Source organism: Sus scrofa, chromosome 2 (genome assembly GCF_000003025.6).
Source record: "Sus scrofa isolate TJ Tabasco breed Duroc chromosome 2, Sscrofa11.1, whole genome shotgun sequence".
NCBI classification, from domain to species: domain Eukaryota; kingdom Metazoa; phylum Chordata; class Mammalia; order Artiodactyla; family Suidae; genus Sus; species Sus scrofa.
The window spans coordinates 91,884,070-91,901,631 of record NC_010444.4 but is presented as its reverse complement, the minus strand read 5'-3'; the positions used below and the strand labels follow the sequence as shown (position 1 = coordinate 91,901,631).

General features: G+C 38.2%; 1 protein-coding gene across 5 annotated transcripts in view; it reads left to right on the top strand.

The window, feature by feature from the left end:
* HAPLN1 (hyaluronan and proteoglycan link protein 1) overlaps positions 1–17,562 on the top strand; it is a 77,991-nt gene that overhangs the window by 33,854 nt on the left and 26,575 nt on the right. For 2 of the 5 annotated variants that reach the window (XM_005661538.3, XM_005661539.3), the window contains exon 2: positions 4,901–5,026. In XM_005661538.3, the coding sequence (XP_005661595.1) occupies positions 4,927–5,026 (100 nt within the window). In that variant the 5' untranslated portion in view covers positions 4,901–4,926. 5 annotated transcript variants of the gene reach the window in all.

Here is a 17,562-nt window from a genome sequence, read left to right as displayed (position 1 = left end):
GCTCATTCTGCTTCTAGCAGCCTTTATATTATTGATTTTCATAGTCTGTGAACTAAATTTCAAGTGCTAAATTGAAACATGGTTTATTTTTCTCAATGGAGGAAAAAGCAATTTTTCACCATCCTCTATGTAACACATGGGACGTTTAAATGGTGTAAAACCTCGACTCTGTCTTGGCTCCTTTGGTCCTGTAACTGTTTATCCCAGGTCATTTTTCCACTCACCCTTCCTCGGGGGACATAGGATGGTTCTGGGTGCTGGGCGTGTAGTGAGGAAAGCATTCTGCCTCAGAACTCTACGTCTTTAAACAATGAAGCTGTAATTGATACTATACCTATACCCTAGTGAGAGAAGGATGAGGAAAAGCATTCCAGCTGTGTGAAGGCTTGAAAGAGTTGTGAGAACTGATGGTTTCCTCAGGGTACACAGGATATTAGTGATGCAGGCTCTGGGGTCACCTCAGGCTGCCCAGATCCCCACCTTCTCACCTTACATGAGGGGGATTTCACCACTTGGACAGTGTAAAACTGTCAAATGTGTATACTTATATACTTCAACTGACTTGTTCTGAGTAGTAGCAATTAAATGGGTGAAGATTCAAGGACAGTACCTAGTAAGTACATTCATCCCCAAGGGTCTTCATGGGAACTGGTTCCAGGATGCCCTGTGGATACCAAACTCCAGAGATGATCAAATCCCTTATATAAAATGGTGCAGTATTTGCATATAACCTAGGCACATTCTCTTGTATACTTTAAATCATCTCTAAATTACTTACAATATCTAATACACTGACTGTAAGTGCTACAAAAATAGTTGAAATTAAAGGTTTTCTTTTTGGTACTTTCAGGAATTTTTTTCCATATACTTTTGTTCTAAGTTTGGTTGAATCCAAGGATGCAGAACCCATGGATATGGAGGGATGACTAATAGTAAGTAGTTCAGGACATAGGCAGCATTAGCTCTCAAGACACAGAAAATCAGATACATGCCTTCCACCTGGTTTTTCTTTTTTTCATTTTTTAAAGTTTTACTGAAGTATAGTTGATTTATGGTGTTACTATTTCTGCACCTTCCACTTGGTTTTATTTCCCCATTGCCTAATACAATAATTTTAACATAATGGGTGTTTAAGGAATAGCAATTGGCCACTTTGGCACTATGATTGTTGGTATTAGTGTATATTTACTCTGTCTATCAAGTAATTAGACTTGTAAGTTGGCTAGATATCTTGCTTCCAAATAGTGGTTCAATTGTCAGCAAAGCAGAACTGCAGAATTATAGTCCTATCATGTCTTTGACTGTGAACACAGACATTGCAATTTGAAGTCACCTTGAAGTTGGCTACAGCATCATTGCAGAGGGGTATGCAAGGCTATAAAAAGAGACCCTCAATATGTGAGTTGCAGGTGAACTAGGAGTGCTAACTCAAGGCTGGCAATAGCTGGTGTATAAAAGCCCTCAAGTTTCCTAAATTTTGCTCCTATCAAAAACTGAAAATTTTTGGAGTTCACACTGTGGCTCAGTGAGTTAGGAACCTGACATAGTGTCCGTGAGGATGCAGGTTGGATCTCTGGCCTTGCTCAGTGGGTTAAGGATCAGGAATTGCCGCAAACTACAGCAAGGGTCACAAATGCGGCTGGGATCCAGTGTTGCTGTGGCTGTGGCGTAGGCCTTAGATCAACTCCTAGCCTGGGAACTTCCATATGCTATAGGGTGTGCCCATAAAAAGAAAAAAAAAAACCCTGAAAATGTTTAACCCAACATACCTAGATATTCAGAGAAAACATCATTACAAATACAAGTAAGTAGGATTCAGCTTTCTCCTTTGAGGACCAGCACACAGACAGCTGGGCACAGCCTTTGTCCTCCAAGACCTCAATTTAGTCTGCAGAACCTTGTAGGTACTTACTTTTCTTAAATAGCAGAAGACTGTGTCTCTAAAGTTTGCTTTTCCATGCCACATCTTTTGGTGAGATGGCTCTTATTCTGCCAGGGTAGCAAAGATCACTTCCACTGTCTCCTGCCTGGCCTGCATTAATGCCAGTGTGGAGTCCTTGGAGGTGTTTAGTGATACATGCCTCTATTCTAATCACAAATCACTAACAATGTGAAGGTTCTCGGCTATTTTAAATTGAAGAAGGTGTGCATGAGTACACATGTGTGTGCCCACACGTGAGCCACCACGGCAGTGTTCATGGCACCAGCATGGTAAGGCAACAACCACTCTGAGAAAAGTGCCAGGCACATGGAGATTCCCAGGCTAGAGGTCAAATTAGAGCTGTGGCCGAAGGCCTACGCCACACCCACAGCAACGCAGGATCCAAGCTGAGTCTGCGACCTATGCCACAGCTCCTTAACCCACTGAGCGAGGCTGGACATCAAACCCGCACCCTTCCCTCACGGATGCTAGTCAGATTCATTCCTGCTGAGCCATGACGGGAACTCCAAGTCAAAGTTTTAAGGTCATAGTAGGTTCAAGTTAGAGCTTAAATAAAAAAGGCAACAAAGCAAATAACTAAGATTCTCTTTCAGAAAAAATAAGTACAACTCAAAGCGGTGTTGATTTGGCCTGAAGCAAATACAAAGATGGCCACGTTCTTAGATGTGTGACCTCCAGCAAGGTGACTGTGTCAGGAAAAAAGGAAATATTTGTCTCACACTATTATTATAAGAAATGCATGAGCCATTATCTGCACAGCGCTTAGCATATTCCTTGGCAGAGTGTAGACATTCAGTTAAAAGGAACTGCTGTGATTATTATTATTTATGTCCAGCTACCCCCCACCAAGTTTGCATTTTAAAACTGGGATATTTAACACCTTAACATAGTAGAAGGAATCCTTAGTGATACAGTTTTTAATACTATTATATGGAATTAAAATAGATAGATACATTTGCGTGTGATATATTTTAGGTCAAAGTAAGCAAAAGTTAGGGTGGATCCTGTGGTAGGATGCATAACTCTGTGCGTGCATCTATGTGTGTGTGTGTGTGTGTTTGGAGGGAAGTAGATGTCCACCCTAATGTAAAAAATAATGTAGCAAATTCTCTGCCTCCGCTCTTCTTGACCCCTTTCTTTAACAGTCAAAATTATGTTTTTCTCACACTCTCTCATCCACATTTCCCCCTCCCCTCCCAATCCTGTGGCAAGCAGAAAGCACAGGACACCTCATGTGCCCGTTTGCCCATTGTCTGATGTGTTTGTCTATAACTGTGCCAAGCATATTCCAAATTCCAAAAGGTGACCTTTATTATAAGTGTTCATCAAAGTGTAGTTCTGGGCTGAAAACAGGTAATATTTGTAAATAGTATTTCTATGGACATAAGTCAGTAGCTTCAAAAAAAAAAAAATTATCATTTTCTGGAAAACAACCTCAGAGGAGCAAGCAAGTGAACTTCAAATAGAATTTTGAAGGTGACAGTTTTACTTTCCTGGGGAAGTAAGTTTCTCAATTTGCTCATTCACCATCTTCTTTCTGTGACATAATGAAGAAAAAGAAAAGGGTTAAAGCAAACAGGAGAGACTGAAGCCATAAGAATCACAATGATGCTGATTTTTAGAGGGGAGAAGGCAGAGAGGTCCTGTGGTCCCAAAAGAGACCTGGGGGCCATCTGTGAGTACTGCCTTAGGCTCTGGGGAAGCGGCTGGCCCACAAGGACCTCCAGGAACAGACTAAGAGCTCTTTAATAAGTATTCTACAGAGTCAGGCTTTCCTGGAAAAAACAAATTAGTGTGAGAAGCCAGTGCTGTGCAATTTCAGTTTTAAAAATAGCCAAGTATTGTTAAGGCTGCTGTGTGCATGAGAGAAAAAGAAAGTCCTTGTTAATATTTGCCTCAGCTTCCACATTGAAACAGAGGCACGACACCGAAATTCTTGCCTGGCAAATACTGCAAAGGTCGTCTGGTTTGTATCATTTAGAATCACTTTCAGAGTCTTACAATGACAAAATTTTGGGGGGCACTGTGTCCCCTTTCATCCAATCGGTCTGGCAATAAAGGACAGCCAGGCGATGGTTCTGTCTCTTTTACTCGGGACCAGAGCTGAGCCTGGCTGTCTATTTCAGCTCTTTATTTGCCTAATTGCCCTGCCAGGCTGGCAAGGATGCTCCCTGCAGCCGTGGCTCTGCTGACTGCAGAGACCCTACCTGGCACTCCAAGTTGGTGCGTCAGCATTTTAGGTAGAAATGAATGAAAAATCAATCAGGATGACTGCAGTGGTAGCATGCACAACTCTAATCTAGTTTGTCCATGATTTTCAACTATTCACCATAGACCCAAGCAGTGTTTAAGATGGTAAGTGAATCTATAACAAATGTGCTGCTTCTGTTTAATTGGGCTTTTTTTTTTTTTCTGGTCTTCTTTTCTATTTAGAACAAGCAAATCTAACCTGCTTATTAGGAAGCCATATGTAAAATGAATGATGATATCAAGTTTTAGGCAAATATGCTTTATTTGCCCTGGTTTAAGATTCAATTCTGAATCAAACCAGGTGATAAATATTCATCTGCAGCTATATCAAATGGTTGTATTGACTTATCTTTCAAATTCAGAGGTTTTAAGTATTTTTTAAAAAGTCTGTTTCTATCCTTGCCACATCTCTTTGTGACATGCTGTAACTCTCTAGAGCAAAACTCTACTGTTCTAAATTGCTAGATTTACAATTCTGCAAAGATAGAGTTAAACACTATTTGGACTCAGGCTACAGAAGGGAAACTGGAATTGTTCAAAGCTGCAGTCTTCAGCTCCCAAAGACAGCTACAGTAACTTTCTGAGCAGATTGGGTTAAATATTTTTACAGACCCATTTTATGATGATAAGGCGGTAATAAGTTGTGCAGTGCAACACTCCAAAGGGTTCCAAATCTCACAAGCCTCTTTGTATGTGATGCTCTCACAGTGAAGAAGATTCTTTGGGCTATAAAGATGAAGAGTCTACTTCTTCTGGTGCTGATTTCAGTCTGCTGGGCTGATCATCTTTCAAACAACTATACTCTAGATCATGACAGAGTTATTCACATCCAAGGTAAGAAAACACAGCTTCTCTTATGAAAGTCTGATTCATTTCAAGTTACTTTGAGTTGAGATGCTTGGTTAGTGTTATTTTAGTTCTGCTGCATTGACTTTTTATTTTCCTTTCTGCTAATTGGTGAACATGCTCCCTGGCTTTCGAATGCTCTTGCACTACAGTACAGTTAAAAATCGGAGACAATTAAGGTCCAACTGCAGAGTGTTGATGCAATGGTTCAAGGCTTTTCAGTTGCTACCTTCTAAGTAGAATGGAGGGCAAAAAGTTTACTTAAAGGCAAGGCAAAAGGGGGGAGAAATAGGAAGTAAAACTTAGGATATAAGGTCATTCTGTTAGAGTCATCATTAAGAAAAACAGTGTGAAAATGAAAGTCAGACAAGCTGAGGTTCAGTAAAAAACTAACTTACCCTATTAAAGTCTCCTTCAGTGAAGCTTTAGTTCCCATAGACCAATGCATATTTCCCCTGCATATTTCCTTTCAGCTCAGCTAAATGCTAAGCCTGAGAGCTGTAGCAAGATTTGAGGCTGCAGTACAATGCAGCTATTTCCTCAATCCTGGCTTCAGATGAGGGACATCCTGCATTAAGAAAGCTCAGAGACTCATGCAATAAAAAAAAGATAGTTCTAAAAGAGCTGGCGCTTCTCTCTTTGCCCTTGTATGCTGAATGATTAAAATAAGAATTATGGAATTTAACAGTTTAAACATATGATGACATTAATTTTAGATGAACTCAGTTTGGGGACCAGAGGCATTCTAAGTTTGTTAAAAGATCAAGTTCTGTCTTCAAGGTCGGGAGGGTAGTCTCAGAAAATTGCATCCACTATTGAAAAGTGTGACTTGTGAAGGTCAAATGATAGCATAAGTCTGGCCAAAAGTATTCTGCTGTATGTGTGATGACTACCCAAACAGAATTATGAATTGGACATCTGGCTATTTTAGACACCTCTTTCAGTTCTCTTCATTTCTAACAGCTTTATGCGTTTCACTGTTGGACCATAAAAAAAGGAATTATATAATCATAAATTTTACTATGCAATCTGCTGACTCAGCTGTTTCTTTTAATGGGTATAGTAGAATCAAAGCTGTTTCCCTGAGACTATAAGATATTTACACGTAGAGATTTCTGATGAAGGATAACATTCTTTGAATGTCAAGTTGCGGAATTCAGTTCAGCCAAACAGTAATATCTAGTCATTGTGAACAAGAGCGGTTTTAAATCTGATGTAGAATAAACTCAAGCAGTAGTTTCAAGTTATTGCTAGGTTTGATTTCTGTTTTATTATTAACTCTGTGCAAATCACTTTGTCTAAATTTCACCCAGAGTATGAAAATATTATTTTAAAAGTATATTAACATTTTAAGAGTTACTCCTGGGAAAAGCCTGCGTCAGACTAAAGTTTTCTCAGCAAGAAAATGTCTGTTGCTCCAGCCTTTTTATTCCCACATATCTGTTGAAATTCAGTGCAAAGGAATTTCTGACACAAGGTATCAGAATAATCCAGGTTATTTGCCTATACTGTCCGATTTTTTTAAAAAAGACACCGTCCATGTCATTTTAATTGTAAATTCATGTTCTTAGAAAGTTGCTCTGAGCTTTCAAGTAATAAAACTACAAGACCTACATTTTGTTTGTGGAAGTTAATACTAAAATGATGCAATGACCATAGCTGACATTTATTTTAAAATTGTTCCAAATATCTGTTCCCATTATTTCTATCCAATAGAAAGTTTCCTTTTTACTTTATTATGGTATTCAGGTTGAACTTTCATGTTCTTCAGTCCTTCAGAGAAACCTGTCCAAACGTCCTGCCATAATATCAGTCTTCTTTCACAACACAAAAATAAACCACATACAACAGCAGATAATCATTAAGCAGATAGCTTTCATTACTTACCTGAAATACTACTTACTTCAAACATGGCCCAGAAGGAATTAAGAAAGCTAAAACTTTCATAAAATTTTATAAGAATTTTGCAGTCAGATGATTAAATTAGTAATCTGAATCTCAAATTCCTGAATTGTACTGATAAGCAGTATGAGCTTCTGTTAGGGACAGAAAATTATTCAAAATTGATATTACCACAAAAACATCTTTTCTATCTCCCATTTTTCATTATTTTTTTTTTATTTCTATACTTTAAGTTTCTCAGGCTTAAATAACACCAGGGGAATAAAGCACATCATCCTAGAATTCTCCTTGACTGCCTTGATAAAGATGCTGAACACTTTGACAACATGCTGAGTTATTTACCAATTTTTTTTTTTTTATTTTTAGGCCATACCTGTGGCATATGGAAGTTCCCAGTCTGAGTCAAATCAGAGCTACAGGTGCCAGCCACAGCCATAGCCACAGCTGTGCCAGATCCGAGCCATGTCTGCGACCTACACCACGGCTTACAGCAATGCCAGATCCTTAATCCACTGAGCAAGGCCAGGTATCAAACCCACATCCTTATGGATACTAGTCAGGGTTGATACCTCTGAACTACAATGGGAACTCCCTAGTTATATTTTCTGAAGGCTTCCTCTTAATCTTGTTGTGGGAGATTCTATCGAAATATAGGCCAAAAATTTTAATTTGGCTTTTCAAAAAAGTGAGATTACCAAGGGAAAAAATGGCGAGCAGAGATTCCCATGCCAATTATTTCTATTGAAAAGCCTTTTTCTAGGGGTAAAAAAGGAAAATCTCCCACCTTTCCATGGAAAAAGTCATGCCTTTAGATAACACTGAACCTGTACTAATTCATTTCCTTTCATTTTTTTACTGATTCAATTGCTTACACAAGGAAGCAAACCTGACTTATCAGAGTTCCCACTGCAGCACAGCAGGTTAAGGATCTGGCATTGTCTCTGCAGCAGTGCGTGTTCAGCTCCATCCCTGGCCTGGCACAGTGGGTTAAGGATCCAACATCATTGCAGCTATGGCGTAGGTCCCTGCTCTGGCTCAGTTTCGTTCCTTCCATCCCTAAGCCAGGAACTTCCATATGTCCCATGTGCAGCCAAAAAAAAGAAAAGAAAACAAAAGAAGGAAGGAAGCAAACCTCCCACTGTGGCGCAGTGGGTTAAGGATCTGACATTGTCTCTGTGGCAGTGAGTGTTCAGTTCCATCCCTGGCCCCGCTGTAGTGGGTTAAGGATCCACCGTCATCGCAGCTGTGGCATAGGTCACTGCTTTGGCTCAGATTTGATCCTTCGATCCCTGGCCCAGGAATTTCCATATGCCCCATGTGCAGCCAAAAGAGAAAAAGAAAGAAAAGAAAAGAAAAAAGAAAAGAAAAAGAAACCTCACTTATCCGTGGAGTATGCTAAAAATATGCAATCACGGTGTTAGCTTATGTATCATATACTGTCTGCAGTGTGGAGAAATAGTAATTTCCTCAAATATTTCTAAAGGAAGAGACAGCTGATCTTAATAGTGTCTCTATAACAGTCTCAACTAATGGATTATGTTCCTCATTTCATGATGTGCCTAGTCAAACAGCTTCTAAATCCTTTGAAACTGGAGACCATTAGGAAGAATTTTTTATGGAGTACTAAGTCACACAAAATTTTGAAACTATTTGGATCTGGTTTAAAAACTTTTTGAAGACTTTCGATTACCAGTTGAAGTTCAGAGAGGATGAATGTACTTTTTAAGATTCAACTTTTAAGAAAACATTTACATGGACAGCAAAGAAATTTTATGACTGTTTTCCTGTTAGCCAAAACAGTTGCAAAACAGTTACAGTTATACTGAACCCATAACCCCTTGCTATTTTCCACATCAGAGATCCAGTGTTTTCTGTCTCTGGTGTTTCAAGTGCACGTCTTCTGATGTAAAGTTCAAGAATTTTTCCCTTAACGCCACTTACTGGCTTTAGATCTTGGACAATTTACTTAACCTCTTCAAGTCTCAGGCATCTCATCTATAAAATTAGGCAACATCACTGTTTATACTACAGAGCTTTGTGAGAATTAAATTAGATAATATATGAAAAAATCCTTGGTACTCAGTGCATGATACACTCCCAGTAGATGATGGTTGTTATTGCCATGTTTATTATTTCCTTACTGTCACAGAAAACTGATTTTTAAATAGAAAAAGGAGAATATGTATGGGTGGGAAAAGCTCATGCTTTTCAAATTCATTCGTTAGCAGAACCATATCTCTACCTTAGTTCTCATGAGGTAAACATTTTATAAATTGCCTTCTTTTCCCTCTTTAATTTTACAATTTAAAATTCCCCCAAGAGGGAGTTCCCACTGTGGCTCAGCAGTTAACGAAGCCAACTAGTATCCATGAGGACACAGGTTCAATCCCTGGTCTTGCTCTGTGGGCTAAGGATCTGGCATTGCAGTGAGCTATGGTGTAGGTCGCAGACACAGCTGTGATCCTGTGTTGCTATGGCTGTGGTATAGGCTGGTAGCTGCAGTTCTGATTCAAACCCTGGTCTGAGAACGTCCGTGTGTCACAGGAGCAGCCCCAAAAAGACAAAAAAAAAAAGTCCCCAAATAGTATCAAATATTATCTGATCACTTTTACTCTCCTGGGGGAAACTGAAGCTTTCCAACTTAAGTAACATACCCCTTAACATACTTATTAGGTGAACATAAATAAGCTTTTTAAAAAAATTTTTTTAAGAATAAGAAGAGGAAATCTTAGAGAGGAAAACAGTTCCCCTCTATAAAAAGTAAAACTTAGGTCACCTTTCTCAAAAGATAAAGCAATTAGTTTTTTTTAAAGAAAGAATTGTCAGAAGTTCATCTTTATGGATAAAAAAAATATTGTCACTCTAGGACCCCTGGCAGAAGTGGAGACCACCCTTTTGGTGTGGTTGGTTCTTCCTTCCTGTGTCTCAAATAACTTTTCCATCCCCGCTGTGTTACTTTTCACTAATATGACTCCCTTTCCTCATCAGACCGGTAGCTTTGTAACCCTCCAGCTATACAGTAGTGCCTGGCACAGTGCAGGTGTTTAATGTATCTGTGTTGAATAAATCAAAGAGTGTAAAGAAGATTCTTCCAAATTATCACTATCATAATGAAATTTCTCAAATCCTATGGCATCCATGGCATTTAGCAGCACATGACACATTGTGTGCGCCTAATGAACATGAACTAGATGACTGCTGTCCTTCTGTAATATTGGCATGAGCTAAATCATAGTTTACAGAATTTAAAAACTCTAAAGGACTTGTGCAGAGCATCTAGATCCACATCCCACCCTACAGATGAGCAAATCAAGACTCAGAACTTAAATGTTGCTTGCCCCAGACTGAATGGCTGATGGGGAGCAGTTTCTCTTGGCTAATCCCCTCCCCTTCTTCAATCTGGGTTCATTTCTCACTTTCTTTCTTTCTTTTTTATTTTTTTTTATTTTTTGTCTTTTTGTCTTTTTAGGGCTGCACCAGCGGCATATGGAGGTCCCCAGGCTAGGGGGGGATCGAATCGGAGCTGTAGCCCCTGGCCTACGCCAGAGCCACAGCAACGTAGGATCCAAGCTGCATCTGTGACCCACACCACAGCTCATGGCAACGCCGGATTCTTAACCCACTGAGCGAGGCCAGGGATTGAACCTGCAACCTCATAGTTCCTAGTCGGGTTTGTTAACCCCCAAGCCACAACAGGAACTCCTCATTTCTCTCTTAATGAATTCATTCTGGCTACTGCACTCCACACCTGCTTTGCACCCCCCAATCTAGCTCTTATCTTCTTCTCTTTTTCTCTGTAGCCCCAGCTCTTAACTCATTTTTATTTGATTATGTCCATCTTTGCCAAAGAACATAGGTTCACAAGGGTAGGCATCTTTGTCTGCTGTATCCCAGTCACTTAAACAATTTCTGGGCACATAGGAAGTGAGTAATACTTTTGTTGAATAAATTCAGCACCAAGATCCAGGTACTTTTCCTAATCAAGCCCTAGTCAGACTTTCCAAAATTCAGGAAACTTTTCAGTTCATGGACGAGAGGCAGCAGATAAGGAGGATTCTGAATTTGGGTAGCAAATTTGGTTTAGTCATTTTCATTGCTCCCACACTGCACATAGATCTCACATTCTAGGAGAATCCGCAGAGGCAGGGTGCAGCAATCTCCCTAATGTGTGCACAAAGCTTTGAAGAGTATTTGATTTAGATTTGGTCACTGCAATGCTATCGTGTTCCTTATGTAATATCTGCAGAGTTGGGATCTGGTGATGCAGAGAGGATTAAAAGGAGTGAAGTGAATTTAATAATGTATGATCATAAACCATCTACAGAGCCAAAGTTTAGTGGGAGAACTTATCTAGTATTCTCTCTTCCGCTTAAAACTCATTTGGAGTCAGACTCTATTATTAAAAGTTAAATTAAAAGTTAAATTATAATTTACTTTTTGAGGAGAGTAAACCATTTGCAGCTACATATGTAAAATCCATGAATAGCAAGTATATTTTCCAACTTGCATTTGGTTAACTACATACATTGATGATAATTCTATCTAGAAATTATTGGCTATGAAATATCAGAGAATTTCATCATGAAATTATAAAAATTAACAACATCCTAATTCTAAGAACTCTTATTAGTTTACTGTAGGACATGAACACAAACATGCTAATAAGAACTTACTGCATTAAACACAGACGTGTCATTTGATCGACATAAGATAATCACCATATGACTATAATAAATAATCCCAAAAGAGAAAAAGGAAAATGTATATATAGGCATATGTGTGTGTGTGTGTGTGTGTGTGTGTGTGTGTGTAAAAATATTGCACACAAACATATATACATTTACTAAGGCTGTTACAACAGACTACCATAGCCTGGATGGCTTATAAACAACAAAAATATATTTCTTGCAGTTCTGGAGACTGGGAAGTCCAAGATCATGGTGCTGGCAGATTTGGTGTCTGGTGAGAGTAAGGTCCTAGTTCACAGATGGCTGTGTGCTCATGTGGCAGGAGGGGACAAGGGACCTCTCCTGGATCTCTTTTATAAGACTCTAAACCCATTCATGGGGGCTCCACTTCATAACCTAATCATTTCCCAAAGGCCCTACCTCCAAATATCATCACATGGGGGATCAGGCTTCGACATATGAATTTGAAAGGGACACAAATGTTCAATTTCTACAGCAAGCATCTAAATAGCATTGGGAACAGAACAATTATTATTAGCTATGAACAAAACACACAATCTTTGTCTTCTTCAAGGTTATGGTCTAATGCAAGGCAGGCATCACTATGAATACAGAGCTAATGATTGTGGTATCCGCCATTCAACAAAACAGTTTCTTTAAATAAGAGATGTTAAGTCAAACATGGCAATAATCTTCCTCAGCTATATAGCTGCTACACTAGATACGCCCACATATATATATTTATACACACAAACACTGGTTGCACATAGGGAAAAGCAAGGAATGAAATGATTGTAGGCTGATATATACTTTCGATAAATCCTTTGATCTATATTCAGAAATATATGTATTTTCATACTGACTTTGCATCTACAAAGTCTTCTTTGCATTTGTGTCTTTTTGCAATAATCTACTCATTCAGGCATTTGCTGAATATTGGCCTTTGTGAAAAACACTGAGTTCAACTATACATTAATAAAAATAAAACAAATCTATTTTGAAAAAAATTGGCACAACATTGTAAATCAACTATATTTTCATTTTTTAAATTTTAAAAATAAAAAATAAAAACAACAACAACAAAAAAAACCCTCCTCTGAGTTATTGTCTGTATAAGGACAGACCATCTCCCCAGGGAACTTAATGACAGTGACAAAGGTGACAAAGGTGACAAGAAACAAATAGTCTTAAATGGAGGTGAAAATATGAGGAACAGCTACCAAAGAAAAAAATTTTACTATTTAGAATTTTGTATTCATACTCATTTTTTAAACCCATAAAATACAGGTTAAGAACATTTCTGAACTTATTATTGAGCAACCTAAAATGCTGACTTCTATTTATTCTATAAAGCATTTGTTAAAACAATGAATTTTGGGCCATTTCCAGGTATAAATACCTGTATTTAACAACATTTTCAGGTAACAACATATTCACACTAACAGCTATTGCTTTCTGTTCTATCCTGGATGCTGAAATCAGCAAATTATGCAGGAAGCCAATGATTATTTGGAAACTTTCCCAAAGCTTTTTTTCCCCCCAAGAAAAATCCATTAAATAGAGAAGCCTTTTTCTTCCAGTGCAGCTTTGCAGGACTCAGCTAAAGCACTGACCTATAGCTTAGCAGCCTAATATTAAAATAATTTCAACATGCTATGTTTCTCTGACTTTTCCAGATAGCAAGAAAGAATAGCTTTAGAGTTCTTTATTGCTTGTGCTCTTTATTTTAAATGTAAGGTGGAAATTACTCTTTTAGGGATATAATCTGGAATACAAAAATCTACCAAAATGCTAAGAATTTAAAATATTTAATTAAGAGGTTATCAAAGTGATAACATCTGAGGTGGGGGAGCATCTTTGTTACAGAAATATTTTCATTTCAAAATGAAGGCAATGAAAGTATAAGAAATGTGAAAGTTCTATACAAATCACTTCAAAAACCTTTTGTGTATTTTATATTAACGACAATGTATTAGCACTAAACACGTGTGTTCTCAAAAATGATTATCAAGTAGTCCGTACAACTAGGAGCCATTTTAATCTTGTAATGATTAAACCTGATGGTTACTTGACTTCAGAGCTTACTCTCTACTAATTACCACATGTACAAGCTCCAAGTACTTTATATGCTCGAGGATTATGCTATGAAATGTACTAGACAATATTAAACAAGAATTTTTGCTACCTTTTCCAAACACGGTCTGCTCAATTAAGACAAGGACATTATGGATAAAAACACAGAAATACCACAGTCTATGATGTATAAAATTAACATTTACTACAATTAAGCATGTAGACTAGGTGAAGGAGGTAGAAATAAGAGAGTCGTATCTTGTTTATGAAGAGGGATCATGAATAGTGCTGCAATGGACAAAGGGGTGCGTGTATCTTTTTTAATGAAGGTTTCGTCCAGATATATTCTTAGGAGTGGGATTGCTGGATGATATGGTAGTTCTATATTTAGTTTTCTCAGGAACCTCCATACTGTTTTCCATAGCGGCTGCACCAATTTACATTCCCACCAACAGTGTAGGAGGGTTCCCTTTTCTCCACACCCTCTTCAGCATTTGTTATTTGTAAACATGTTAATAGTGACTGTTCTGACCAGTTTGAGATGTTATCTCATTATAGTTTTGATTTGCATTTCTCTCATAATTAATGATGTCAAGCATTTTTTCATCTACCTACATCTTATCCGGAGAAATGTCTATTTAGGTCTTCTGCCCATTTTTTGATAGGGTTATTTGTTTTGTTGTTGCTGAGTTGTATGAGTTGTTTATACTTTGGAGATTAGGCCCTCGTTTGTTGTATCATTTGCAAAGATTTTCTCCCATTCTGTGGAATGGATTAAGAGATGTGGTGCATATATACAACGGAAAACTACTCAGCCATAAATAATAATAATAATAATAATGCCATTTTCCACACATGGATGCACCTGGAGATTTGCATACTAAGGGAAGTAAGTGAAAGAGAAAGACAAATACCTTATGATATCACTTACATGGGAAAATATAGCACAAATGAACCTATCTATAAAACAGAAACAGACTCACAGATAGTGAACATACTTGTGATTGCCAAGAGGGAGGGGCATGGGGAGGGGGAGGGAGAGGGATGGACAGGGAGTTTGGGGTTGGTAGACGCAAACTACTACATTTAGAATAGATAATCAATGAGGTCCTACTGCACAGTATAGGGAACTATATCCAATCTCTTGGGAAAGAACATGATGGAAAATAGTATGAGAAAAAGAATGTATATAAATATAACTGGGTTACTAGGCTGTACAGCAGAAATTGACACAACACTGTAAATCAACTATGATCTAATGAATAAAAAGAAAAGCACTATATCCAATAAATAAATAAAGAGAGATTGTGAATTTATTTTTTTCAGAAAACACTTTTTAAAAAATTTTATTGAAGCATAGTTGATTTACAATGTTGTGTTAATTTCTACTATACAGCAAAGTGATTCAGTTTTACATATATATGCACTTTTTCATATTATTTCCCATTATGGTTTCTTTAAAGTTTTATTGAAATATAGTTGATTTACAAGATTGTAATAATTTCTGCTGTATAGAAGTAATCCAGTTACACATATACACACATCCATTCTCTTTCAAGGGATTGTGAGTTTAAAATAGAAAAACCATTGAAAACATATCCTTGAAATGAGACGATTTCCACTTCTCGATGATTCTATTTGTAATGGTGTCTGCGTGCTCCCTTGCTTTACCTTGTTCCTGGAAAGCAGTGGAAATGACATTTGTCTGTTTGGCTCAGAGTTACTGAATGGTAGTGAAGACAAAGGTGAAACAGGTAAAAGAAATGTAAGTTAAGATAGGTACATTTCCTTATAAATTAAAATATGTATGACATACATTTTTTATTTATTCATTTATATGGCTACATTTTTTCACAATGGGTTTACACCTGTCTGGGCTCAGTAATGTTGCTAGTAAAGAGTTCCTGTTGTGGTTCAGCAGGTTAAGAACCCGACAGAGTGTCCCTTAGGATATGGGTCCGATCCCTGGCCTCGCCTAGTGGGTTAAGGGTCCAGTGTTGCTGCAAGCTTCAGCATAGAATGCAGATGTGATTTGGATCCAGTGTTGTTGTAGCTGTTGGATAGCCTGTAGTTGTGTTAGGCTGGGTAGGCTGTAGCTGCAGTCCAATTTGACCCTTGGCCTGGGAATTTCCACATACCACAGGTGTAGCTGTAAAAAGGAAAAAAAAAAAGAATATTGCTAGTAAAAAATAACACTCTATTTTTTCCTGCTTTTTGTTTTTTTTAAAGACTAGAGAGGTAAATTTTAAAGTTTTCTTCCCTAGTACAATGTGGGTTATGAATAATTTTTGCCTTCTCTTGTCAAGTATCAAAAATTTGCTGACAAGTTTTAAATCTCCAAAATCTGCATATGATTATTTCTTTGTCCTCACTTTGCCTTGTCTTTTATCACAGAATCATTAACAAAGGGTCTTCATTAGCTTCAAATACTGAAAAGCTGATTAGATGGTTAATATTTCACTGAGATGTTTCCACGTAAACAAAATACCTTATTTTAAAAAATGAATAAAATAACAGCTATTTACAGACTGCCCGCAATACATTAAAATCAAAATGTGCTCCCCAACCAAGCTTTGGCCTCTTTTCTTACAACTATTTATTTGGTGTGCATATGTAATTGATTTAATTTAAAAAAATTAATACATAGGCAGTAAATGTAAGTGTTTCTAAGGGGGAAAATGTTGTGAGAGGGTCTCTGGGGGTAGTGGGATGACCCTCATTAGAGGGGGATGTGGAAGTGCTCTGTAGGCTGAGTCCTGAATAGTGATCAGAAGCCAGTCACATCAAAAGCCAGTCACATTAAAAGCATTCCAGGTAGGAAGACTGGGACATGCAAATTCTCTGGGATGAGAACAAATACGGTATTTTCAAACTAGAAAGATGCTAAAGCAATGGGTAGCCTGGCGTGGTTTAAGATGAGACTGGAAGAGGAGGCATAAGTGAGGCCATCATACTTTTTATGTGGCTCAGAATACGAGGTTCAGATTTTATTCTAAAAGTGCTTGAAAATAGTTGAAAGATTGTGAGCAAGGTGACGTGATATGATTTCCATGTACAAAAGACCACAGGACTACTGGATTATGGTGGGTCAAGACTAGAAGTGAGGAGACTTTAGGAGGATCTTACGGTAGTTGAGGCAAGAAATCATGGTGGTGGCAACCAAGATGGTAGCAGTGGAGGTAGATGGAGATGAACCAATTCAGAAAAAAAGAAAAGAAAGAAAGAAATGGAGGTAGACAAGACAGCAGTTGGTGATAGATGAGATTTAGGGAAAATGGGAAAGGGGCACATCAAACACACGTCCTAGATTTTGGCTTGAGCAAAAAGATGGATGATGGAGGCATAAAATGAATTGAGGGTGATTAGGAGAGCAAGTCTGGACAGGAGAGAGGGACTCAAGTCACCTGTTTGGCATCCAATAGCTGACCAGCAGGTAGTTGGATTTACTAGCTTGGTGCTTAGAAAAAAAAAAGTGCACTGCCAGAACGTTTTGGAATCACCAGCCCATAAATATTTTTAGCCCATGAAACTAGATGACTCTATTTCTATTTCTTTCTGGAGCAGGAGGAAATGCAGATAGAGACAAGGAGATTGCCCTCATCTGAGCTTTGGAAACTCTCAGCATCACCAGATGGGGTGAAGGAGGAGTCAGAAGCCACATACTCACTTCACAGTCTAAATCTTGATCAATGATCTATGGTACTTATTTTTTCTCATGTAACTTTAAAAGAACTTCAATTGGGCATTCCTTTGTGGTGCAGCAGAAACAAGTATCCATGAGGATGTGGGTTCGATCCCTGGCCTCACCACTCAGTGGGTTGGGGATCTGGCGTTGTTGTCGTGAGCTGTGGTGTAGGTCGC